This window comes from Arvicola amphibius, chromosome 14, assembly GCF_903992535.2.
Source record: "Arvicola amphibius chromosome 14, mArvAmp1.2, whole genome shotgun sequence".
NCBI lineage: Eukaryota > Metazoa > Chordata > Mammalia > Rodentia > Cricetidae > Arvicola > Arvicola amphibius.
The window spans coordinates 18,709,173-18,736,109 of NC_052060.1; the positions used below are offsets into that span (position 1 = coordinate 18,709,173).

At 53.5% G+C, this 26,937-nt stretch overlaps 1 protein-coding gene across 2 annotated transcripts; it reads right to left on the reverse strand.

Moving 5' to 3' along the window:
- Positions 1–4,247: 4,247 nt before the first annotated feature.
- On the reverse strand, positions 4,248–23,812 carry Kcnc4 (potassium voltage-gated channel subfamily C member 4). 2 transcript variants are annotated; one of them, XM_038311521.1, is made up of 4 exons: positions 23,135–23,812; positions 12,603–13,539; positions 10,511–10,714; positions 4,248–4,309 (listed from the first exon to the last, which is right to left on the reverse strand). In XM_038311521.1, exons 1-4 carry the CDS (start codon positions 23,810–23,812, stop codon positions 4,248–4,250), a joined length of 1,881 nt encoding a protein of 626 aa, XP_038167449.1. The 2 variants fall into 2 exon arrangements, with proteins under 2 accessions (XP_038167449.1, XP_038167450.1); XM_038311522.1 differs by lacking the exon at positions 4,248–4,309 and adding an exon at positions 4,316–4,371.
- Between the last annotated feature and the right edge of the window lie 3,125 nt (positions 23,813–26,937).

Below are 26,937 nucleotides of genomic sequence, written 5' to 3' on the forward strand. Positions count from 1 at the left end.
CCTAAGTCTGTGAAGGAAACAAAAATAAGGTGTGTGTGTGTGTGTGTGTGTGTGTGTGTGTGTGTGTCTGTCTGTGCACGCGCACAGGCACGCAACCTCGGGTGTCGATCCTCACGAGCCATGCACCTTGTGTTTTAGACAGGATCTCTTGCTGGCCTGGGACTTGATAAGTCGACTAGCCTAGCAGGCTAGTGAGCTTCGAGAATCTATCTGCCTGTCCTGCTTCCCAGTGCCGGAATTACAAACACACGCCGCCATGTTCAGCTATTTAAAGATGTAGATTCTGGGGAATCAAATGCAAAGTCCTCCTGCTTGAAAAGCAAGTACTTTATTGACTAAGCCAGTGCCCCAACCCCAAAATAGCGCTTTTCATTTGACCTCCTTAACATTTCTACCAATAACTGGTACTCACTACTGCAGTGTTCGTCAGATACCTGAACCCGGGAGCTGGTTTCCCACCAGATCTTCTCCAGGACAAGCTGTTCCTCCTGTCCCCTGCTTTCCAGGCCAGTCCCACCCAGGTTTCCCTTCTGTGTGTCACTGGAAGGGACTTGTCATTCCCTGAGCTAGGTGTTGCCACTCGGTCATTAATTAATGAAGTCAAGATGTCCCTTCTTCCCCAGGGTGTGTGTGTGTGTGTGTGTGTGTGTTTATACAGACATGAGAGAGTGAATTAAACCCACTTCCTTAAGCCCTGGCTTTCTTATCTTCTAAGAGGGAACCAGTACTCTTGCTAAAGGCGTCAATTGAGATTAAGGAAATGAAAAACGTTCTAAGTTCCACACCAGGGGTTTTACCTCCCAAGCCTTCCCCAGTTTAGATGCTGTCCAGGCATTGGGGCAGTAGAGCCATTCTGTTAGGCCGTGGTCTCAGCTTTGGTGGCTCTTACAGGACTGTAATTCTGGAGAAATGACCTTATATGCTGTACTGCATTTTCTTCTCTGTGGAGCAAAGTGTCACATCAATCTCGGAATGCATTTCCATGCGCATTACACGCGTGTCTCAGGCGAAACACACGCATGCTGTTTAATTAGTCCCTTGTCTCCTTTGTCAAAAGAAAGGGAGGCTAATTCATAGCACTTCTTTTGAAACGAGAAGGCATCAAACCAAACTGCTGCTGTTGGCCTAAGGTTGCGCCACAGGACACCCCCCATCCATATTTGTTTAAATGCAATGATTTTTAGTAATTTATTTATTTGTGTGCATGTGGAGGTCCAAGGATGAGTCGCAGGAATCAGTTCTGTCCCTCCACCATGAGAGTCCTAGGGATCGAACTCAGGGCTGTCAGGCCTGGCAACAAGGGTCTCTACCCACTGGGCAATCCTGCCAGCTCGGTGAGCAGTGACTATGCTGGGCAGAAAACTTCCTGGCACCACCCAGCATCATTCTCCTACAGCTCAGCAGACCCACTGCTATGAGGGTTATGACAATGAGGAATGGAGGTTCGGGCAACCTAGGCAACGCAGAACTAAGAAGTCTTCACATCCGAGTCCCTCTGACTCTAAAAGCCCATCCCAGCACAGCGATTCTAAGGCAGCTTCCAAGATAGGACTCAATGTGGGCCCCAGGGAGAGCAGAAGCCTACCATGTGTCTCCCTTCATGGTGCAGCTTCTGGGACACGTGGGCAACTCTGCATCTGCCCATTCCAGAGTTTTGAAGGTGTCGCTGAGTATCCCAGCTATATCCCCGTAGGTCCCCTTCAGATGTTCCTGGCATCCAATACTCATGTGCTGTTTGCTAGGTTCTCAGCCCATAAATATGGATTCATGTTAAAAAAACAAAATAAAAAAAACCACACAGCTAAAGTAAAAAACAGCCATTCTGGATGTGGGCCCTGATGCATAATGTCATTAGGGAGTCAGCAGTACATCCTATCCCATTATCGCCTGGCCAAGCTTCTCTGAGCAGCCTGGCTGCAAATGGCTTTTCCTTGGGGGGGAGAGCACAGCCCTATCTGCCCTCCAGTTGGAGGAGAGATTTCATCTTTAATTGACAACTGGCCTCCTGCCACCACCCTGCCTCTACTGTTGGCCCAGGCTCGTGGCTGGTTTTCCATGCCACTTCAGGAATAGACTTCCCCTTGTTTCTTCCTTCCCCAGGGCCCTGCGGTCTTCACCCTGCCATTCTGTATTGCCCTAGACAGCTCCTGGTGTGCTCTTGTCTTTTCTAAGTGTGTTTGGACATGAAGAAATCTGCAGAAAAAAAGCCTGAACTGAAGGCAAGGGCGAGGGGGGAGCTAGAATTTACAGGCAATCTCCTGTCTCCTGTATGCTCTATGCAGACACCTGACCTTGGGCCAGGCTGTTAAGCTGTCTTTGGAATAGGCACCATTATTTTACAGGCATGAAAGCAGATCTGAGGAGTTACCCCCAAGATTCCCAGCTAATAAGTGGCAGATCAAGACTAAATGGAGGCACCTATGGAGGTTTATTTAGACAGTGAGGAGTAGGGAGACGAGAACACGCACCTGGACCTGGTTGTGTGATTTGTAGAGCCCAGTACAAACGAAACCACAGATCTTTCTGAGGATTAGTGATGACAGTATGAGGATCCCTTCTGGGTGACTGCAGGGCTGTGCATCCATAAAGCCAGCCTCTTGTGTGCCCCTACGCGGGGGTGAAAGGAATAGTGAGGGTCACCAGTGTTCAAGAACTTGCCACTTCCCTAGTCCACGTACTCCAGGTCTGCCCATTCTTCATCCTCAAGGGGCCCTTGGTTGTATCACACCGGTCCAGTGTTGGCTTTGGTCCTTCAGCCCTCATGCAGTCCTTGCAATGGCTGGCCTCCCCAGAGCCTTGGCCCACTTAAAACTGATGCAGTCGCAGGGTGAGGGAAGTCCCTGTACAAACAATCAGGCATGCAGTAGACTTCCCTAAACACGGAAGACTTATTCCATGCTATGGTGTGTGTGGGGGGGGGGAGCGGTCACTCAGGTCGCAGCAGCAGTATCAGGACACTGCCCAGGAGTGAGGGGTTCAGTGTTATGCCCTTGGCTGCCTTGATCAGCTCACTTTTGAGTACTTCCTGCTAGCCATAAAATGCAGGAGCTGGGTCACAGGGAGGATCCCTGGTAGGAGCTCAGGTGTGCGTGCAATCCTTAGACGCAGACGGGAGGTTGTTTGGAACTCAGGGGGGCCTCCCCCCACCCCCACAGACCCACAGCCAGAAAAGAGAGGCGAGGCAGATGCTCACAGAGGAGCAGCAGGACACTTGGATGTCTTTATTGGTGTTCGAGCACAGCATGACAGTCGAGGGCATGCAGACAGGGCACAAGGGGCCCGGCCTAGGCGTGCCTCAGACACACACGAGGGAACAGCTTTAGAAAAGGACTGACCAATACCAAGGGTAGGCAGGAAGGGCCGAGGGAGGGGCAGAGGCCACGGCTGAAGGGGTCACCTGGCCTCTGCTATTGCACGCATCCTCTGGCCGCCGGCCAGGAGGTACAGTATTGCGACTGGTCTCCTCTCGCCCAAGGTGTCCCCTTCTCAGACCCCTGAGCCAGATGGGCAAACAGATCCCCTTCCATCTGCCCAGCAACATCGTTGAAAACAAATGGACAAAGGAGACTCACACAAAAGAAATGAAACTCCCCTCTGTCAAGGGCACAGATGGGGGTGCTGGAAGGAGCTACAGAGGCTACAGAAGAGCCCCTGGAAGTGCCCCCACAAACTGGGGTGTGGGGTGGGAGGTAGAACCCCAATCTGGGGTGGGGTTGGGCTAGTGAAGCTAGTGACCCTGGAGGGCAAACTTGCCTTAGCAGACTTCAACAGGCCACCCGCTGGCAGGGGAAACCACCCCCCAAAGTGAGAGCAGCCTGGGACCACCCAGCTGGAGGGGCAGGTGCCAGGTCCACTACTTTCCCTGGGACATTCCATACAACATGGTCAAAAGGAACAATCCATGAAGGAAGAGGGGAGGGGACACAGGGTGGGAAGAAGACTTGGGAGACACAGCCTAACAATGAAGACAGACCACCAGTAGCACGTGCACTACACACAAGAGTCTATAGTACGTATGAATATAGATACTATATGTGCATATATGTCTCTTCAATGTACAGTAGAACAGAGCATCAGACCCAGATGGCTCTGGGGCCCGAGAGTCGCATGGGAGGTTTTTCCACCAGTTCTGTGCAAACAAGGATATCTGAGTCTTTCCCAGCAAAGGATTCGTGCCTGGGTTCCAGAGTTTCCCTAAGCCTCTGGCTTTCTGTCTGTCTGCCTGTCTTTCTCACGTTGGTGCCGCCTTAAGAGAGGGTGAGGACTTCAGCGTGGGCATAGTTGGACGAGAGGGCGTCTTGGCAGGTCTCTGTGTTTAAAGAGCACAGGTGTGAGACACTGGGACGCACACTTTCGGTTCAACATTGCCTTCTGGGGGTGGGGGGGTGTCAAGAGTTCAGCAAAAGAAAGGGAGAAACAAAGAGTGAGATGTTAGAAGGAAGCCAGCCAGCTGCTGACCCACGGGCTGTGGGCTAAGGAACAGCCAAGAGCAGAGCTGGAAGGCATAGGGGACCCAGGGCTAAGAGGCAAGGAAGAACCGGGGTGGTGCAGCAAGTGGGGCAAGACCTTCATCTCTCCTCTGCCAACCCACCTCCAGGCTGAGGAGACTCAGGTGACGCTGAAACTCAGGTAGCCATTTCCAAGAACTACTAGGCTTTCAGGTCTTCGGAGTTCTACTGCGGCAGGGAGAGGAACCATCGCAGACTCCATAGAGCCCAGCAGGGAGGCAGTGGTGAAAATCCCTGCTGTAGACTATGGCTCACGGCCCCTCACTCCAACTGTCCTCTGCTCTCTTTGTGCTCTCCCCCAAATAGCCCCATCTTCCCTCACCACCATGGACAACCCCACTGTCCCAAGGAGCCAGTGAAGATGGCTCTAGAGTGGGAAGACACGTCACACCCAGCCCCTGACCTCAAAGTGATAGGCAGAGTCCTGGGGCGTGGGTATGGAGGGCACATCGCCTCAGGAGAGCAGGCTGGCACATGGCATCAGCTTCAGATATCCGAAGCTTGGGTCTTCTTCCCTATCTCCCAGCGGCAGTACGGACTAGACAGCTAGGGAGGCTGAGCTAACAGTGTGGTGAAGTTTCAGCCCCAAGGCTGATTAGTACAGCTATTCAGTTCGTCATTTGGCATCCAAGCCTCACAGTTTCTACACTAGGGTTCCCTGACATGTTAAAGGCTTTTTACTTTATATATTCCCTGACATGTTAAATACACATATACATATGTGTATATATATACATATAATATATATCTCAGCATCTCAGATATGACCCGTTACCATCTCCATAAGACTGTGGCCCCAACCACCTCCTTAAACACAGTCCCTTAGGAAACCACAGGAGTGAGCCTAAGACTTTCCAGAACCCCGTTCTGAGGAGAAGACAGAGCTACTCTTTACCCAACATTCTAACATTGCTCTGTGTACATTCAGAAGTAGTCAGCCGTTGGTCTCTACTCACCAGGAAAAGGGGAGTGGCTTTGGTCACCCTGTAGTTACTAGATCCTAAGATGCACTGGGGGGAAAATGGCTTCAGGTGGCTTTTGTCAATGGTTTCTATGTTTTCCACACTTGGGGGTTCTCTGAGAGTTGGGGAGGTTCTTTCTAGCAGTCTTTTGCTGGAATCCATCCCACACGACTTATTAGGATCAGGGCAGGAGCTTCAGAGAGAGACTGACCAGGGCAGGGAGGTCCTGCTCTCTTGATACTTTGTGAAGGGCAGTCTTGGCCCAGGGATGCTTTCGGGAGCCTTGACCAGTACTCAGAATCCCTTCTAACTCCTTGTTGGCCTAGCTGTAGGCTGGTCAGACCTCTTCCCACTGGTGACACCTCACAGCCATTTGTCTTAGAAGACTGGGCTGAACAGCTACCTCTAGGGTTGTCAGAAGTCCTGGTACAGTCTGAAAGGTAAGGCTCTGAGTTTAATCCTAGGCTGCCTGCTTGCTTGTTCTTTAAGCAGGGCCCCAGACCCCAGCTACAGGGTCATGTTCTAAAAGCAAAAGCAACAGGTCCAATTCAAATTCCAATGCAAAGAAAAGCTAACGTACGCTTTCGGTTCAACATTGCCTTCTGGGGAGGGAGGTCTCTGTGGGATAAACCTTTCTTCTTGTGAAGGACATTCAACATCTGGATGGATCTGAGGCTTGTATAGGCAACTGCCTCTCAGGGGAGGCATGGAGTCTCTCTACATAATGGATTTTTTTCTTTCCTGGGACCCTGGGCAAACACAAAAGTCCTAAGAGGAAGCTGAGGACAGACAACTCACCTAGTTCTTCCACCAACTGGGCCCTGCCTCTTCCCTTTGGAGCTAGGAGATTAGGGGTGGGTATAGGAGCCCATCTCTCCAACCAAATGCTAGGGGCTTCAACCTGGCAGATGCACTGTGTCTCCCAGGGACATCTGTGCCCCTCACAGGGGTGCTATGAGCATGCCCATCCTTGTAGGAGGGAAGAAGGGAGGAGGCGGTGGGTGCCGTGGAAACCTGGGTTCCGAACAGCTTGAGGGTTGCCACAGAAATAGCTGCCTCGGTTCCCCAAACCAGAACGGCAAGCCAGAGAAAATAACTGTGGTACCCGTGCTAAACCGGACACCTGGCTCATCCTGTCTCTGTCAGACCACAGTCTCCCGGTGCCAGGAGCCCTGCTGGGTGGGGCCCAATCTACCACAAGGAGGCTCGATTCAGACTCAGCCTGCTTCCCAGGCTTCCCTGTATCTCCTCATCTTACCTCCCAGAAAATACCCCCTTCTGAGAGCCAGTGGCTGCAGAACCTGTAGAGCATGGCTGAATGGGAGTGTGCCAGGGCCTGATCTAGCAGAACTTCCAAAGGTCAGCTAGTGCTTGCTCACGCGACAGTGCTTGTCACATGCTTTGCAAAGCTCCAACCTCGGGAAACGATCTCACATTTATGCCTGGGCCACCTTCTGTGCTGACCCCCCCTGGTTTCCTGCCAGGTCCCTAAAGCTGTCTCACCAGGTCCCTTTATTACCCTGTAGGGAGCAAATATGGACCTTCCTTAGCCACGCCCTTTTCAAAGTTGCATAATCAGACTCTACGATTGCCAGGCACGTGGCTCTGCTGTCAGGTCAATTCCCATCAGGTGTAGCAGGGAGGCTTGGTAGAGGCTTTTGTCCTTTAGCCCTGGGCTGAGGGAGGGGCTTATTGGGAGCAGGTGCCCCCCCCAAGGCAGGTGTGGGTAGGAGCGCTTCTGTCTCCTCACTTCCCCTCAGCTGTCTCTGTGCAAGGTGTACCCCTGCTCACCCAATGACTCACAAACCTGTTGTGCTCCCGGGCTCGTTAGGTAAATGAATACACTTAATTATAGAAATTAGATGAGTCTCCGGTTCTGGCAGGAATACAGAGCAGAGGCTGGGTGGGAGTGGCAGGTGACTCAGAGGCAGGGCTAGGAATCGGAGAGGGGGAGAGAGGGAGCAAACTGTCGTTGAAGCAGAGGAAGCAGTGTGGAGATGCTGCAGCGCAGGGCACAGATGGGATGCTGGGTGTCACCCGCTGAATCTGGGCATGGGCTTCGGGGAGGAGGGCCTCCCTGCACTTACACACCCTGCCACACCGGGGCTTGCACCAAGCCTGGGGCTTGGGTTCTAGGAACTCCCATCTGTGCCCCATGGCTCAGCTGGAAAACACTGGGTCCCGCTCCCAGGGCAGCTCTGTCGACAGGCGCTGCTGGTCCAAGGAGCCAAATGTCCTTTACACCAGCAGAGATGCCCCATGAGACAGCCTTGTTACCTGCTAATCTTGGTGTGGGGTGGATAGACAGACAGACAGACAAGCTGGTTACTGGTTAAAGGCCGTAAGGAATGCAAATTAAATTTCTGTGATTAAAATCCAAATGTAGGTCTGACTTGCAGGCGAGATTGAGCAGTTCCAGACACGCTGCGTACCACGCACACCCTGGCATATAAGGATCCTGAGCTGAAGGCAAAACCCAGAGACACAGGTCCTGAGTGTGCCAGCACCTATGGTTCAGGGAGAAGCTGACAGTATCTCCCCCTTGCACTCAGGTTCCATGGCTGACCGTTTGGGGGAGCCAGGTGCCGTGTAGGGCAGGCTCAGGGACTCGAATTCTCCATCCTGACTGAAGTTCCCTTCTGCTGTTTTCTCAGACCTCAGGAGGGATAAGGGCTGGGATGGCATGTAAACATGCCTGCTTGGATATGTGTCCCAGTGTCAGAGCTGAGGAAGGCCGTGGTATAGCTAAGGACCTGAGTGACCAGGTGGGGGGCTGGTGAGAGGATGGAAGGGGTGTGAGAGCAGGAGCTTTCTCGGAGGATAGGGCGAGCTGTACCGCGATGCCAGTGGAGACAGCCCCAGACTGGTTCCAGCCGCTCCTGCTATGTTGTTTAGACTCCGGGACTTTTCGCAGCCTTGGTGAAGAAAAGGCACACGGGTCAAAGTGGAGTTGTCTCCTCAACAAGGGAGCTCCATGGAATCCATGCTACTTCAAGAGACTCTATAGGGTGGGTAGCCCCGGACTGGGGTGAAGGGTTCTCTCCTTGTTGTGAGTGGCTTCCTGCCACTCCCTGCCAACAGTCTCCTGGGCTCCCGAGGGCAGACCATAGGACCTCCACACAGCTAACCTGTGTCCTGTCCTGCTCTCGCTGCCCCAGCTGCACAGACTGCACAGCTTCCAGCACCTGCCTTCCCCCGTGAGCACCCGTGTCGTGCCGCATACACTCCGGGCTCATTGGGAACTACTGGTTAGTGATGGGGTCAGCGTGACGACTGCAACAGGCCTGCACTCAGCCTCCCCTTGTCCTAGGTCTACATGACTGTGGAGAACTGTGGCGTGGGGAAAGTTGTGAAGTGCGGGCTGGGAGTCTGGTGATATTAATTGCCACACTTGCTTAGCAGGGCCTGTTTCCCAGCAACCCACCTGTTCCCTCTCGAAGGTCACTCTAATTGGCTGAGCTACATGCTTGTTGCCAAGAAGCAGTGTGGAGGCATCTTGAAAATAGAGCAGATGGGCCCCCAAAGGCACCCCAGGGAGGCAAAGTGGAAGGATAGAGGTTCTTCTGTATCGTGCCTGTACATATACGGGAGTACCTGCCCTCAGGGCTTTCCTGACATGTATTCTCACGGTCTCTTCCACAATTCTACTGCCACCAAGCATTTCACAGCCTGAGAAGGGACGCCAGGGTGTTCCTCCTTCAGCTCTGTGTTCTCAAGTCCTCCACAAGAGTGGGGGATACATTCTACACCGTGGCTTAGCAGGCTGCAGCCTGAGCAAGGCTTTCTAGGTGTGTGAGAGAATACAGTGGTACTATTGTATTCTTGAGGTGCAAGAGAGAAAGACATGTCCAAGGCCTGAGGGCTGGAGCATGGAAGTCACAGGGGAGGGTTCATGAGCTCTAAGCACTCTCCACCTCTGGACCATCTCCTTCCAGGTGCCAGACTGAGCTGAATGGCCACTTTTCACGGCTTATCAGATCAGGATGCCTAAGAAGCACAGGGGAAGGTGCCCCGGAGAACTGCCTGGACCTAGTAGCTAGAAGCCATCTTTAGGGCCCAGGGACATTGCAGCAACCACTACCCTTGTCTGGTTCAAACCAGTCACAGTCTGGGATTTGGGACCCTGGGAAGTTGAGATGGGGAACCTTGCTAGTTAAGAGGTGCTAGTCAAAAGGAAGATTGCAGATGATGTTTGTTTAGGGAGAAACACAGCTTCTTCTGGAAATAGGCAGGATGTTAGGGAGGTCAGGACACAGGACAGTCAAGGAGAAGTGGGACCAGGAGACAGGCAGGACAAGGCTCTGGCCTTGAGCCTCCTGGTTCTCTTATCATCACTGGCCCTTGTCACTCCAATGGTCTCTGTTTCCCTCTCCTTTAAGGTTAAGACTCCCTAGCTGCACAGTCCGACTTCAGCTCTGTCCCTGCCACACGCTGGGAAGCCTGGTGATAGAATTCCAGACTTCCTTGACAGACAGGTAAGGGGCTGCTCCACTAACTTCGAGAATCTTTCTGCTAACTCCTAAGAGAGAATCATGCTCCCTGCCCACCTACTCCTAGCCACTCCCAGACTGGTCCCATGACCATCACACCCCAGCAGCTGCCAGACATGGGATCCAGGCCTGCAGTGAAGAATTGGAGATAACAGGACCTGTGTGTTCTGAAGACCTAGAACCTGGAATTCCTGAGTCTGCTTCCTTGGGGAAGCTTTGGTAGTGTTTGGGACTAGGGACATGGCTGGGTATGACCCTGCGGGCTAGGCCTGCAGGACCAGAGCCCGGGAGGCAACAGAGCATTCCCTAAAATGCCTAGCACTGCTCCTCCAGGTGGGGACCTGAGAGGGAGGAGCTCCATAGACTCCTAGGGAACACTAAAGGCCTTTCTAATCCAGATGCGCATTCTAAATGCGAGGGCGCATCCAAGGCAGAGGAGATGGTGGCCATGGGCTTAGGGGAGGGGGAGACCTCAAGCTCTGTGGGGAGGGCTGGGGAGACTCGGCTCTGGAGGGGCTCCCAACCTGCCCAGCCCAGGGAGCCACCGTACCTTTTCGGACACTGCCATCGGCACAGGCATAGTCCCCAGCACTGAGCAGGAAGCAGGCAGCTGCTTTCTTGTTTCTGTCTCGTGTGCCCGAGCGTCGCAGGGCCCGACGCTCTTCAGGGGTGGGGGCCGAGGCCAGGGGCTGGGTGAGGCCAGCTCCCTCCTCATCAGACAGCACCGCATTAGCGTCACCATTCTGCTTAGAGTCTGGAGGGGGCAGAGAGAAAAGAAGCTAAGACAGTTGCTGGGGCCTTCTTAAGGGAGCCTCTCAGACTCCAGGTCCAGGAAGCAAAGGCAAAATGACGGTGCCTGGTCTGAAGACTCTTCTCTCAGATTTGGCTTACAGCCTCCCTTGTGGGCTGGAACACAACACAGACATTCTACAGTCGCAGTATTCCCCTGGTGGGCTTCTAAGGACGTCCCAGGAGATCAACCCCTGCAGGCACAGATTCTTATTTCCCCTCTGGTCTGGCTCAGGTAGGCTCTTGATGAGTCTGCATTCCTCAGAGGAGGCCTGACTAGTAGGGATAATGGGTGGTGGTTCGTGTGCCAGGCGTACTCTGTAGCGTCGCTGGCTTTCTCCCTGCACCATTAAGGCAGTTATTCTGTTCCTCGGGCACCCAGGCCAGTGCTGAAGGGCTTGGGCAGAGCTCTCTTCTGTCTGGGAAGGTATAGGGAAGAGGCTCCAATTCAACTCTTCTCTGTGGGAACACCTTGTCTTCGTCAAAGAGGGGCACAGTTACCATGGTCCCTGACTGTATGTGGTGGGGTTAACTTAGCCTGAAGACGCTGGCATTGGCCATGCAACACCTCAATGTGGCCAGCCAAGCCTCAGGGCTGCGTGCATCTAAGGAAGCTGCCTAAGGTCCTCCATATTGGGACATACGGCTCCTCTCTGAGCTCTGCCTGGGCCTCAGAACACATCTCTGATTCCAACAGGATCAGGGGCACCACTGTGGTAAGGAGCAGAAGGAAGCTTTCCTATTAAGGTCTTTATCAAGGAAGATCCAGACCCCAGTTAATCCCAGAGAGCACCTAGCCCCAACACACGTGATGGCTGCATGCCAAGGGGTCACAAGTAAAGGTCTCAACTCAGGCACCTCTCTGGAGGACCAGCCGCACTTCTAGAGTCTAATCAGGATCTGCTGCTTCAGTCTCCCAGGTCTACCCAGCCCAGCCTCGGTGACCTGACACCCAGTCACCCCCCAGACCTGGGCTTGTACCATTCCTGGGAGCTCTGCCCATTGAATCTGATAGTGCTTTGCCTGTCTTCTAATCCCTTTCCATGTTCTTGGGGACCAGGCTGAGTTCCCTTCTTGTCTCCTGACCCAGGGCAGGTGAGCTTTCTGGAGTGGCCCTTCCATGGAAGGTCAGAATTTGATGCCCAGTCTTACTCCTGTCAGGACACAAAAACTAGCATCTTCCATGTCCCTACCCCCCCCCCCCCCGGCCCCCGCCATGCTTTTCCAAGACCCTGGGCTACTTTTTCCCTGGTTCCCTTCTACCCATGTCAAACCCTGAGCCCAGGACTCAGTCCAGCTTTAGCTGAACAGAAGGCAGCCTCCCACGTGGTTACGTTATCACATCTATTAGGCCAAGAGACAGCAGACGTGCATGTTGGGAAAGAAGTGAGTCATGTGTTGATGCACCTTGGAGGAACAGCTGCCCTGGTCTCTGGCTAATCGGATCAGTGCCGGCATTTGCTCTGACTTCTCAGAGTGTGGCACATCCACCCCTCATCTGGGGGCAGGATCCTGATACGTCATTTCTATTGATATGTTGTGCCTAGAAGGGAGGGACTTTCAAACAAAACAAGGGGGCCAAGAAGGAACTAGAAACCACTCCTTATAACACAAAGTCCTATGTACCGCCATCACATCCTACACTGGAAGGACAATTCACTCCACAGACCCTGGTGTTCACCACGATCATTAAACCATGGGACAAAACAATTGATCTTAATACGTTGCCCTCCTAGAGGCATGCCTGACACACAGCACAGTTTGCACAATATAGCACGGATGCAAATTTCAAGGGCTAAGGGAACTCCCTGACTACTTGGGGAAAAGGAGTCCTGTGCCTAAGTTCGACTTACCTGCCCGTTTCCTCTCAACCATACCCTCTTCCCGGGCAGGGGGGCTGGTGTCACTATAGGTGCTGTCCCGGGGCGAAGTTTCCTCAGACTTGCAGTACATGGGTGACTCGAGCTGGGCTGGCCGCGGTACGTGCTTCTTTCGCTTCTTGGGCAGCTTCTGCTTGGCCATAGCCAGGGAGTAGTACATACCAAAATTGTTGACGATGACAGGCACGGGCATGGCAATGGTTAGCACACCAGCCAGTGCGCACAGGGCCCCGACCAGCATTCCTGACCACGTCTTCGGGTACATGTCCCCATAGCCAAGTGTTGTCATGGTGACCACGGCCCACCAGAAGCCAATGGGGATGTTCTTGAAGTCGGTGTGGTCGTTGCCCCGTGGGTCAGATGGCCTGGCCCCAATTCGTTCAGCATAATAGATCATGGTAGCAAAGATGAGCACACCCAGGGCCAGGAAGATGATAAGCAACAGGAACTCATTGGTGCTGGCTCGGAGTGTGTGGCCCAGCACACGCAGCCCCACAAAGTGGCGCGTGAGCTTGAAGATGCGCAGGATGCGTACAAAGCGCACCACGCGCAGGAAACCCAGCACATCCCGAGCTGCCTTGGATGACAGGCCACTCAGTCCCACCTCCAGGTAGAAGGGCAAGATGGCCACAAAGTCGATGATGTTGAGCAGGTTCTTGACAAAGTCCAGTGTGTCTGGGCAGCACACAATGCGAACCAGGAACTCTAGAGTGAACCACATCACGCACACACCCTCGATGTAAGTAAGGATGGGCTCTGTTTCTACCTCCCGCCGGAAGCGCACGCTGGTGATGTTCCCTACCCGGTGGATCTCTGTCACGTTGCGGTCAATGTTGAAGGCCTCGTGGGTCTCCAGGCAGAAGGTGGTAATGGAGACCAGGATGAAGAAGAGAGAGGCAAAGGCTACCACCTGTAGGTCATGAGAACAGGGAGTGGTTGTCAAGTCAGCAACTGGCCTCATTGGAAACAGTGACTTCTATTCATGGAACAAGAGCATATAGGTTACTAGCCCATTGCTAGTCAAGGGGTGGGAGTAAGGTAGAGACATGAGAGGATCTATCTGCATGCACTGATGCTCCGGGGCAATGCTTCCCCTAATCTTTGCCAGGGTGCTCAGAAGACAGAGGCTGCTTTGCCTGGAAACCACAAGTCAGGGTACCATAGCTTCCTGGTCCTGACTACTACAGCTCTGCCCAATTTGTGCTTTAAGGCTTCTCAAATTGTGGTGTATGGACAAATCAGTTGAGACCTGTTCCAGTGTGGCTAACTCAGGAGGTTTAGGGAAGGGTCTATATCCCTCCCTTTCTAACAGGCTCCCAGGGGAAGTGTAGTCCACATACCACCTCCAGAATAATCAGGCTCCCAAAGTGGGGGCCTACACCAGAAGCATCAAGTGTGGAAACGGGTTAGACACACAAATTTCAGCAACACAGACCTACTGAAAAAGAAAATTGGAGGACACAGAACCTAAGAAGAACGTGAAGAAACCATCTAGGTAACCCTGATATACATCAAGATAAAGGTGTGTTGCTTTAGGGGATGTCCAGAGACAAGGGCTGTAAGGAATATCCACTTTCTGCCAACTGACCCCTTTAACATGACCTGCCTCCATGACCCCGCCCTGCCACCTATCACCTCGGTGGTAAATCCAGGAATGAAGATAAACATGTGCTGTGGTGATTCAAAGGAAAATGGTCCCCAGAGGGAGTAGTACTCTTAGGAGGTGTGACTTTGTTGGAGGAAGTGTGTCACTGAGGAAGCAGGCTTTGAGGTCTCACATATGCTTGAGAATCCCAGATCACTTCCTGTTGCCCACAAGTAAAGATGTAGAACTCTCAGCTACTTCTCCAGCACTATGTCTGCCTGCAAGCCGCCGCGTCGCATAATAATGATAATGGACTAAACCGCCGGAAATGTAAGCTACACCAATGAAATGCTTCCTTTATAAGAGCTGCGGTGGTCATGGAATCTCTTCACAGCAACAGAAACTCTTAAGCCATGGCCTAAAACAGGAGGTTGAGGAGAGAGGCTCTCAGAACAACCACTGTCTCCTTTTCTGCAAACTGACCCTGAGCTTCCAAGTCAAATGAACTGTACTTATCAGGACCAGGATGGTGGCAGCTGACCTGACAGCCATGGGGATCTCAGCTAGAATGATGACAGCAGCATTAGACAGAGGAACGGCTGGACTAAGTGTCCAGTCATTACGAATGGAGATGAGATTCATGTGTAATAACACCAATTACAGAGCCTTCATCCGTTATTCATGCCATGCCATTCGGTGGCACTGTCAAGACACTCACTGTCAGGGTCCGCTCTCCTGCTACTGGTCCTGCTTGTTGGATCGGACTTGGCTTCCCCCGCTGGGTAGAGAACCGAACCTACACAGGTAACTGAGGGAGTTTCGTGGCTGTACAACATCTGACGACTCCGTGCCTGCCCTGCCCCAATTTCTACCCGGCCTTTTCCTTATGCCTGTGCAGCGAGCACTCAGCTCTGCCTGTCGGGGGTTTCCTCATAGTGTGCCCACACTGAGAGGGAGTAAGCAATACAAGACACTAACAGAAAACAAGGAAGATATGGAAAGCCAAGCAAGAAACCACATCCCCAGAGCCCTCTGGGATAGAAGAAGTCAAGGAAGGAACTTTGGCCGTGACATTCACCATCTATTCTCTCCCCGGAACTATTAGGCACCCTACCTGTGTCTCTGCCCTCCATCTCCTTAGTGACAAGGCCAGACAGACCGCAAGTCTCCATTTCACATAGAAAGAACTGATGGTCAGAGAGGTTGCATGTCTATTCTGGGACCATACTGCCCAGAGCACGTAAGAACCAGGTATGGCCCTAAAACTGTGCGGTCTTTACATTCCTTTATACCACACCATCTTTACTATCCCCTGAGCAGAGTTGCTTCACAGGCCCAGGAATGCAGGCCCCGATGCAGCCTGCGCCATCACTTCCCTGGTGCCTGCTATTCCAGCATGAGGATGTGTGCCTTCACAGGACAGGTCCCCATCATAAGACAATGTTATTTCCCTTACCCTTTAGATGGGCTGAACATAGACAGCAGGGAGAGGAACAGGCTGGGGAAGAGGGTCCATCTACCTACTTCTCCTCGGGAAAGTAAATTTCAAGTGCTTTTGCTGGCCTCACTTTTTCTCCCCTGAGACATGGGCTGCCAAGACAACGCAGGCTACTGCAGGCTCTCCATGGCCATCCATTAGGAGCTGGTGACAGTGCCTGCCCGTGACTGTGGAATCCAGGGTCCTGGCTCTACCCTGTGGGGTTAGGACAACACTTCCTGGTTTTGCCAGGAGGCATGGAAGCCCAAGCACGCACTCTCTCTCTCTCTCTCTCTCTCTCTCTCTCTCTCTCTCTCTCTTTCTCTCTCTCTCTGAGGGACCGTTAGCCAACAGAGTCTGCCCACCTGGGATCCTGACTGTGAGGTTAATTAGTGATGTGGAAAAACAAGGTCAGGCAGAGCTGCCAAGGGGCTGAGTACAAGGAACAGAGGCAGAAGGGAGGTTCCCAGCCTTTGCCACAGCCTACATTCCTCAGCTGCCTCTGCCGCAGGTACTGACGGAAGGCCCAGACCACCTTCAGTGAGGCAGAAACATCCCCAACTCCTGTGGTCTCTTTGGCTTTTTTTTTTTTTTTGTACAGAGCCGTCCCAAGATTGCCATAAGGTGGTACAGGTCCTTTAGGGCCTCCAGTGACCTCCAGTATTCCTCTCCTCTACATTACTCTCAGGCAATTGCTTCCTAAGTGGTTGGCTGGTGTAATTAGAGCTTTTTGCCAGGCCTCATCCTTGAGGGAGGGATACTGTTTCATTTCCCACAAGGCCCTTGACTCAGGCTGCCCAGGACAAAAGGGATCCCAAGAGACAGCAGCTACAGCAATAGCAACCTGCAAGGGGTCATGGCCTGTGTTTAAACTTCAGCCCCCATGAGCAGTTCTGTAGGTCTGTCAGTTGTGCCTGAGCCTCCCTCTCATCAGGCCTTGCACTGCCAGCCTGAGGGCAAAGCAGAGCTGAAGAGCACTGGGCTGGTGGCGTCAGCTGGGTGTCTGCCGTCTCTTACAATCAGTCAGGTAAGTGTGTACCCTCCGTGCCATTCTCTCCTTGTATGCTGGGACAGTACAAGTGCTCACCTCACACTCTCCCTGGAGGATGTGTGAGCCTCACCACAGCACGTGCCTAAAATCTGCTAAGTGCCGAGCTGAGGTGGAGATAGTCTCTGGGGGAGCCCCCCTCCCGCGTCTAAAACTGACAAGCCACCAGGTCCTCAGAAGTTTATACAAGTCAGCTCCCTTTCTGCTTTTGGGGACAAGGAAACCTGAAGGCTAGAGGCGGTTTTGTTCCGGAGGCCATGGGTGAAACTGGCTGCTCTCTCCTTGGCAAGAGGACACAGGCTGTGGATTCTAATGGCAGTCGAAACTGCCCAGGCAGAAGACTGTTGGTGTGAATTGGCTGTGCCTGCTAGGGGAGGTAGCTGGGCCTCAGTACCAGGGACAGGAGACCCTGGCTGTCAGGACAACACTCCTTCCAGCTCCCTGTTCCCCTGAGACAGCCTCACACACGTGCTGGCCATAATGGCCTTCAAGGGACCTGCCCATCACTAAAGGCCCAAGTGTTGCAACTAACAACCCAGTTACCAGCTTTTCCTTCTGCTCCACTGTCTTGGAACAAACGAAAGGTCACACTTTTGGGTTCAAATTGGGTTCCGTTATCAAATGCCTATGAGACCTCTGTGACATTCTTAGCCCCAAGTAGACTCAGAATCGTCATTTATAAAGAGGAAACTTGAATACCTACTATGTGCCACTATGCTGGGAACAGCAGGAAGAATCTAGAGCAACACTTCCGACTTTTGGATCTTGCATCCTAGTGGGTAGAAACTGCTGAGAGACATCTTACAAAGCATATCCAATGGTATGAGCATTATGGAGGAAAAGAGAAGAGGAGGCTAAGAGAGAAAGAGGGCTAGTTCAAACCGGATGGTCAGGCCAGATCACAAGGACAAGATGACATCTGACTGGAGCACTAAAGAAAAGAGCGCCTGAGGCAGCGGGAACAACCGTGCAAAGACCCCAAGTCTTAGAGGGGATGAGAGCAGAATCTACCTAATGCGGTTGTTTGAGAACTAAAAGAAATGATACTAAAAGAAATGAGACTTAGCACAGGGCCCGGAGGGCCCGGAATCCGGCAGAGGCTGGGCGAGTAGAGAGGTGACAGACACTAGTCAATGGGAACTGAATACAACCAGTGGGGGCTGGGCAGGGGAGTCCAAGGAAGGAGGACCAGGGAGACAGATGGACAGATAAACATAAGGAGACTCATGCCCAAAACCTATATTAAGGAAGACGTGTAGGAGAAGGAAAAATTGAGAACACAGCCAAAGACGCTTGCAGAGGAAGAAGATCTGTGGAGACAGGGTGAGGGGCTGAGTCTCCTAGCTAAGTCAGACCTTAGTACCCAGGCAGTGCTGGATAGGAAGTGGGGAGCCCTGGGGTTAAAAGGAAGGAAGGAACAAGGCCTGCTAAGAAAGGCAGCTCCAAGAGGCTCCTGGCTCCTAAGTGAGACATACATGAGGCCCTATCCTAGCTGAGGGCCACTCCTCCTTTCTCTTTTTATCAAACCTGGCTGTGAGCCAGCAATCCCTAGTTCCAGCAACCAGTGCTGCCCTTCCCCTGTGTTCACCCTTCCTGTGAGTCCTCAACCAAATGGGACCTGATCCAACCCAAGTCACTGTCCAAGAGCCTCTCCTTGGTCAAGTTTCATTCTGCCACGTCCCAGGCAGACTGGCCTTGCCTGGCCAGACAATCCTGTCCCTGACTCTGCAGAGTCGGGCACCATGTGTTTTTATAGCAATGCCACCTTTTAGCCATTATTCAAGGAGATAAGTCATCACCCCATTTAGAGGTGGGGCTTGTCACTCCTCTCTGCCTATCGGGCTTTATCTTTTACAACTACATCACCCATCACAACACATCTGCTATTACTGTTGCCGGTCCTTGTCACTAATGCCGCTCTACCTGCCCTAGCTCTCCCCAGACCACTGGCCTCTTCTTTACAGAACCCAGCCGCATGTAGCTACCATGCAGCAAGTGCACAGTCAGTGTCTTCGAGATGCCTAGAACCGAGGTAACTGTGGCCTCTTCTCACAGGACTGGCAAGCTGTCAGGAGAAGGGATCATTAGCTACAGGACTGGAGCTAGAGGTGACAAAGGTATACCCAGGAGTACCTCCAGATTCCAGGGACCTAGCACCTTGACAGCGCTCTAGAGTGGGCCAAACTTACTTCTGACGGGACTCCTCGCTAAGCACTGGGTGACTACTTCATGGCCGGAAGGAAAATCAGCAGGGAGGTGGGCCATCGTGGCGGGTTGGTAGTACCCAGGCTGTTGGCAGTGGCTGGTACCCAGCATTTAGACTAACAATATCCACTGTGGAGGTGAAGGATCAAGGAGTTAGCTCTCCCCAGGGCCCAGTTACCTAGCTCTGCTCCTCTCTGCTTTTTCCTCAGGTCTCCAAAAGAGGCTGTTTAATTTCACTCCCCCCCCCACTCCACATTCTCACAAAAATGGTGACAAACGGAAACAACTCATCATCCATAGACAAGATGCTCTGAGGCAAATGTTGATCTCTTCAGAGTGAGAAAGAGAACCAACACTCGGAAGAACGGAACCCGAGAGGCTGCCTAAGGCAGGATCCGCGGGGAGTCTGCAGCCTTTGGCCGCCCAGGGTGGGCTGGCACTCCCCTTCTGGACTCATGCTTCATGTTCACCCTGTACCCAAGCTCAGAGGGCACAGCATCAGCGGTGCCGGCCCCCACTCTGAAGCCCGTCATGACCACTGTGGCTGCCAACAATGTCAGACCTCTAAAGGGGCACGAGTTTTGACCCCCTGCCCCACAACCTAATATTTATTTGTAACCAAGTCTGGCCTCTATTCTTACCAAAGTTACCTGGTGAGAAAGTGAGAGCGAAGGGTCAGACCCAGGCAATTCTAGAAATGATAAGAAACAAAGAAGGGGCTGGTAGTGGAGTGGAGGAGGGCGCTCTCCAGTGAGGGCCACCCCCAAGCCCTCCAAAAGCCAGAGACCCTTTCTGGGCTGGAGCTGAGAGGAAGGAGTAGCAGCAGAGTGGACTCTTGAGAGCTGAGATTGGATTCTAATGCTAGGGGCTGTGCTGTCTGGACAGGTGTCACCGTGACTCCGTGTTCTTATCCGTTCACTGTGGTGAACGATTCCAGCCTCTCCTGAGCCAGAGGAGGTAGCAGAAGAAAGCCCAGGCCGAGCTTCTGTCCTACGGCCTGAGAAAGAGAAACATTCATGTCTAGCTGCCCTCCTGAGGCATTTGGGGATCCTGTGATTAGCCCCTTCTATTCTGAAGGGAAACATGGAAAGAAAAAAGATCCAACCAAGGACCTTAGCCAAAAGAGAAGGGCCGTGGCCCTTTATACAGCTGTTAGCTGAATTAAATCCACTGTAGCTTGGATCCTCTAAAGAACAGAACAAGGAAGCAAGGTATCCCAGGGTCCCTGAGGTAGGTCTCTAGTCTGTTCTCAGAAGGAACAAGGCAAGATTCTATAGCTCTGAGTGCTGCGCAAACCCCTCCTGGCCTCTCCTGGGTTATACAACAGCCTAAGGAAGCCTTTGCTTTGCCCCAGGGCAGTGTCCATGAGAGGCTGAAGACAGAACCAGCCTGCCCTCAGCTCAAGCCACAGAAACAGAACCGCAGGAGCGGCCTGAAGACAATGGAGGCTATAGGGGTGATGATCCTGCCTCGGAGCCTTCCTGAATGGACCCAGCCGATAGCCTGGCCAGTAGCTAGGCAACAGGCTCTCCTAATTAGCTCAGTTCACTTTGTGTTTGCGTCTGTTTTGCTCCTGTCATAACATACTATTCAAATGGCTGGACTGTTGTACGTGAAGAGATGCCTCAAGGCCGAGAGCACAGCTCCTCTGCCCTCACGTGCCCTCCTAGGTGACATTGTGAGTCTACAAAATCCCTAGTGTTGCAAACTCCTTCCGGGGAAACAGCAGCTGATTGGGATGGGATGTATACATATCCAACAGTATAGAGCTCCTGTGGGGACAGTTCTGCCAACTTGGGGGTCAGTGGAGAAAACAAATGCAGCACAGAACTCTCTTATCACTGGGCCCTCAAGTCTTAAGGAGTAACAGGTAAGTAGCCCTTCTAACGTCCCCTCGGACTTCTGAGTGCCCTTGGTTCCTGGGCTTCTGATGTTTATTCACAGTAGAGAAGAGGCTCTGGACTCCAAGCAGGCTGGAGCAAGGAGCTAGCCACTTCTCCAGCCAGCAAACAGCCTCACCCAGTAGGGAAGGCTTGTGGTAGTTACAGAGTAAGGAGCCCCAGCTTTGATTCAAAGCCCTGCAGGAGTGCTGTAATCCTAGGCCAGTGGTTTACTTGCTCCCAGCCTCCATCTGTTAACTGGCCATTGTTTAAAGTTCTTTAGGAAGAGTAGAGATTAATGTAATGTCTTTCACAGCATTTCAAAGTATTGGTACAGGATGCTCAATAAAGAGTTGTTATTCATTTTTTAATAAATTGTGTATTCTCACGTGTGTGACCAGAACAGTTCAGAATTGGTCTCTGCCTGTGCTCCTCAGCTGTGGGCAAGTCTTTTGACCCGGGTCAGCCAGAGCTCCACAGCGTTATTCCCATCCGTGCTAATGATCTGAAGGTTAGAAACTAAGGATGGCTTTGGGCAGACAGTTAATGTGTTCGAATCCTGGTCCTTCACCTACTTAAATGGGAGAACTAACCCTCTACTTGATGGTAGAGTCTCTCGTAATAACAGAGAGAAAAAGGAAGCAGGGGACCCAGAATGCTCAGAAATAGGGCCCAGTTCCCTTAGTCATCTCTTTCCATAAAGGCTTCCCTGGTTTTGGCCCCTTTCTGCCTCCTCCCTCCCCCATGACTTTGAAAAAGTCTCAATGACTTGCAGACTGTCTCTCTCTCCCAGCAAAGACAAACTAAGGGCCATTAGGGCTAATAAACTCCCAGCAGGGGTGTACTGGCCAGAGGCATTGCTGTGCTCCCTACTTCTTAGCTGGTTTTCAGGACCACAAAGCTATAAAACCAAAGCAGCTAGAATAGACAGGGCCTGGAAAAGAGTCCAGATTTCCAGTGGCTACTTCAAGTCCCAGCCCTGCGTGGAACCTCTTGCTAGGATCTCCACCTCCTCTCTCTCCCAGGGAGGAGATGCGTTGCCCTGGCTTGGTATTTATACCAGCCTAACCCATCCCTTTAGCTGCGTTCTTCAAGCCTCCAGTCTCCCCTGGGTAGGAAGTGGAACTTTTTCTCCCATGACTAGGGTGAGGACCAGTCCGTGGGGTGTTGAGGAGAGATGGAGAGCAAGGCTCTGAGACTCATTAACATGACAACCTGGGACGCCAAAGGAACCAATCAGACCAGCTCACAGAAACAGACCTCAAACACAGATCACCACCCTGTCTCTCTCTTTTCTTTCTCCTGTCTCCTAAACAGATCTCAGCCAGCTTTGAGGCTAAGGCCACGAGAGCAGATACCAGCCTGCAGGCTTTTCTGTTTTTAAATTTCTAAAGCCTTCTTCATGGTTTTAGCTGCCCAAGCATGACGGAGTGAATGAACACATATCTTTCTAGCACCCTACCACCACCACCTTCTTCAGAGCAGGGACTAGGTCTTGTCTAAATCAAACTGTTTCCCCTTTTCCTCACACAGCCATTTCCAGTGCAACCTGAACCAGGGCTTTCTGGGAAGCCACTTTGTGCTAGAGCAGTGACAAGCCTGGTACCATCACTAGGAAGCGTGTGGCTATCCAATGTCCTGGGACCCTGAAGAGCCCCAAAGCAGTGGCTTTATCCTGTCTAGTCCTCCACTCCACCTCAGAGAGGCCAGGCTATGACAGAGGTACAGAAAGCCTTGGGACAGGGCCTGCTCCCTGGAAGAAAGGTCCTCAATGGGGAAAGGTTTGGACTCTGAGGATCTCTGCTTCTTAGGAGCTAGGCATTCTGGAAACCATGCCCCCTTCTCTGCAATGCTTAGCTGCCTGCACCGGGAGCTGCTGGCAAGATGGAAACAGGTAAGTGTCCAACCCAATTCATGATTTCCTTCTCTTGATCCTGCCTTACTCCCTGCAAAAGGCCAAATTCAAACACTCCAGGACTGTGATCCTGTTCAGGGCAACTATGCTGACCAAAGAGGAACGAGAAAAGCCAAGTTGAAGGCATGCCACTCACTGAGGGGCATGTGGCAAGGCAGACAGCTGGGACTAGGTCCAAGTAGAAAGTCAAGTGTGTGCAATCTCCTAATGGAGCATGCAGGAGGGAGGGGGTGACTTCCAAGGGCCCATGAGGGAGTTGGGAGGCAGGCAGGTACAGTCAGTCTGCCAGGTATGTCATTCTCCCTCCACCTCCCCGCCCCCATCGGACCCACCAACACCAGCACCAAGAGCCCATTGGACACCGAGATGGGGGGACCCTGGCTTCTGCCACTCACCCTGGCTGCCCGGGATGAGTAGGGATCCTCGAAGAGCGCCCACATTCGGGGCTGCCAGCCACGGCAGCCCCCGGATCCAGCACCAGAGCCCGCGCCTCCCTCATGGGGGCCCAGACGCTGCAAGGCCAACTCCCGCTCATCGTCGCCAGCCTCATCGCTGGGCCCTGCGCCACCCCCGCCCCCGTCCGGGCTCTCGAAGATGTCCAGTGCCTCCTCAGCATCGCGGTGCTGCCTATAGGTCATCCAGCAGCAAGGCTCCACATCAGTTTCATCAATACCCCAGAAGGTGAGCTCTTCCTCGAAGAGAGGCCCACAGACGTCGGCGGGGCAGTGCAGCTTACCGGTACGGTAGTAGTTGAGCACATAGGCAAAAACACCCGGGTGCCGATCAAAGAAGAACTCACAGCCCCCGCCACCGTTGCTGCCGCTGCTGCCTGCACCGCCGCCATCCGACTCCTGCCGACCCCCGCCGTCGGGATCCGCCAGCCAGGCAAGGCGGGTGCCCGGTAGAGTGCGCAGGGTGCTGCGGTAGGTCTCATGTCGCGTGCCGCCCACGTTGATGATGATCTTCTCCGACGCCTCGCCCTTGGCCATCTCCTCCTTCAGACATGTTTTGGACGGAGGCTTGTTCCCCGACTTGCGCCCGCGGTAGGAGGAGACACACACCGAGCTGATCATAAGAAGCGCTGCGGGGCTCCGGTTTGGGGCGGCCGCTGCCCTCCAAACACCCTTCCCAAGGAGGCAGCGTCAGACCGGGGAGGGGGAGGAGACGAGGAGGAGGTGGAGGAGGAGGAGGTGGAGGAGGAGGCAGGAGGCAGTGGCGGCCCCTTCTGCGGCGTGGCTCTGCCCCTGCCTCCCTCCCTCTCCCCCCTCCCCCCCAGGGCGCGGAGCAGGAGGAGTTGGGTTTCTCTGGTGTACAGGTGGTTGGGATTTGGGCAGGCAGAGCCTAGGGAGGCAGCAAGTGGAGATCAGGGTCGAGGACTCAAGCCAGGGGTCACGAGAGGTAGGGGCAAACCCAAGGATGCTCGGGGCCGGGGACACGCCCCCCAACCCCAGAAAGACGGAGAAGCGCACAGTCCCGGAACACTGCGAGGGTCCGCGACGCGCGCGCTCACACTCACGCGGGCCACCTTTTGGCTCCCAGACCGCGTCGAGCCTGAAGGCTGCTGGTTTTCTCCGGGTGGCAACGGCGGCGGCGGCAACGGCAGCAGCGTAACAGCAACAAGTCCTCCGAGCGGCAACCGGGGCCAGGCGGATGCTCTTAGGGTAGCCGGATCTCTGCGGGGCCGGGCAGTGTGCGGTCAACTCGAGGCGGCGGTGACTGCATGTGGCCTCTTCCCCCCATTCATAAATCCAGCGCGGGGCACCGATGGCGGGCGGGGCTGAACCGAGCGAGAGGGACCGGCGGGCGGGGGCTGTGACGGACCAGGCGGCAGCAGGAAAACAAGCGCGCCCGCAGCAGAGAGCCCGGGTCCTGCGTCCGCGGCCGGGATCTGCGCCGGGCTGGATGCCGCGCTGCGGGGGCCGCAGCGGGACGAGGGGGGGCTCAGACGGGGCGTCCTGCGCGGCGCAGAGCCTGGAGGGCGGGGCTGCTCTGAAGAATCTGGCACCCGGCGCTGGCGAAGGAGTATCCCGGGCGGCGGCCGAATGGCCAAGGACACCTGCAGGCTTCCAGGGCCGCGCCAAAAGGGAGCCTCAGCGCAGCGCCCCGGCGCCGGGTTCCTGCGATCTGGCGGCGCCGGGAGCCGCGCCATCTACGCGTCTGCCCATCTCCGGGCGGGGCGCCGGCCTTGGCTCGCTGTTAGGGGCGGGCGCGAGGTGGTCTAAGGGAGGGAGCGCCTGGGCGCCAGAAGAATGGGGCTCCGAGGGTTCTGCTTCTCCCTCCCGCGATGGCAGCGGTTACGGCGCTCCAAGTGGCGCCTTTTCCTCGCGGCCCCGCCTGACCCCAGCGCACCCTCCGCGGGGAGGGATGGGCGATTAGGTGCGTTGCGGAGCTCGGGCGGCGGAGCTCAGCCTTCCTCCGCGCATTCCAAACCAACCGAGGCGCGTACCCCGCTCACAGCTAGTGCCCAGCGCCGCGCGCCGCCCCTGCGCGCCTCCGCCGCCATCCCCTCTCGCCCCTCTCCCCGCCTCTCCCTAGCCCTCAGCTCCACCCACTGCAGCCCTTGGTGACACCCAAGCGCTCTCGACTCCTGACCTCTAACCTCTCTCTTTCTCTGAGCCTCTTCACACAGAACCTAACCTGTGTCTCGCTTGCAGTAACCCGGTCGTATTGTTGCGGTTTCAACGCTTCATTGTGGCTGAGTGGAATCCAGGATGGAATAAGAGCGGTAAGGCTGTACTTCAACGAAGCTGCCCTCTCCTCCTCCGGAAACACTGTTAGGGCCTTCTGACCACCATGACCCTTATCTTGGGTGCTCTAGATCTTGATAGTCATGATCTCTGCCATAGTCATCACAGCCTCCACCTTGGAGCCAGGACAGCATGGCCCTGAGCAGGGAAATGCTTTGGTCTAGGTGGAGGGAAGTCCTAAACCTGAGGCTCTCCTTAAAGAAATGATGAGTGTGGCCCTGTGGCCCTGAGGATCGTCAGGTTGAAGGCCCTGCTCCCTGTTGCTATGAAGGGACCACCGGAAGTGCCACACTCTGCCTTATGCCATCTTAGGATCCTATTACTGTCCCATTCCTCGCAGTTTGTCTTTTCCTGTGGTTCGTCTTCTCTCCCTGTCTCTGCGTTCCTCTAGGCTGCACTGTTTTTTTCATATTGCCTCTGAGGACCCATTTGCTAAGTAATTGAGAAGCTGCCATATCCAAAACACGAAGCATTGGATCTTGCTGGCCGTGTCCCAAGAGCAATTTCCAGATTCATTGGTTTTTTAGTTTTGTTTTTTTTTAAGCCCAGAACCACACCTATGTCTTTACTACCCTCCCTCTCCATCTCCTTTGCCTCTCTCTGCTGCAGGCACTCTGCGTGATATGAAGAGGAGGTTTAAACAGAGTGCAAGGTGATTGACACACCATACCTCATACTACTTGTGTACCATCTGATTTCTGGATGAGACAAACAAAACAACAAACTGTCCACAAGCCTGGGGCTTTCCTGTTCTTCAGAGAGAGGTTAAAAGTCCAACATAAATGCAAGGGGTTTTTATAAGCAAGAGTCTCATCACGAATGAAGTAAATAATAATAATAATCTTTGATGACTTGTACTAGCACGCAGGCGAGGGCCACACCCTCATCTTCACTACAGTCAGAAGCGCTCATTTGTGGAGATCCTCTTTGTGCACCCCCTGACTCCTTAGACACGCTGTTGGGATTACAGAATTTGGCTGCAGCAAAAACAAATATTGCAACATGATTGAGAAAATCCAGGGCTGGCCAGGGCTAGAGTGAGAAAGGAAGAACTCCCAAGAGAATATCAAAGAACTGATGGTAATGATTACTTTGACGTCCTCTCAGGATGGTGTCCTGGCAAACTTCTTGGACCCTCTCTTCATTTCCCATTCTTCACCGTGAGAAAAGGGGCAAGCGGATGGGACTGGTGGGAGGAAGAAAGAAAACATATCACAGTATCCCAGATTTGATTCATTTATTCACTGAACACACATTACCTTCCAGGAGTTATTCCAGGCACTGAACATACATCTGTCGATAAATCAGGCCCCGTCTCTAGCCCTGGGAAACCGCTGTCCAGTTTGTGCGTCCATCTGCAATCCTAGTGGGGTGGTGACAAGTGTCTGAGGAGAATGCAGGAAGAACCCAGCCAGGAAGAAAAAGAGGCCACAAAAGAAGAGAGGGAGATG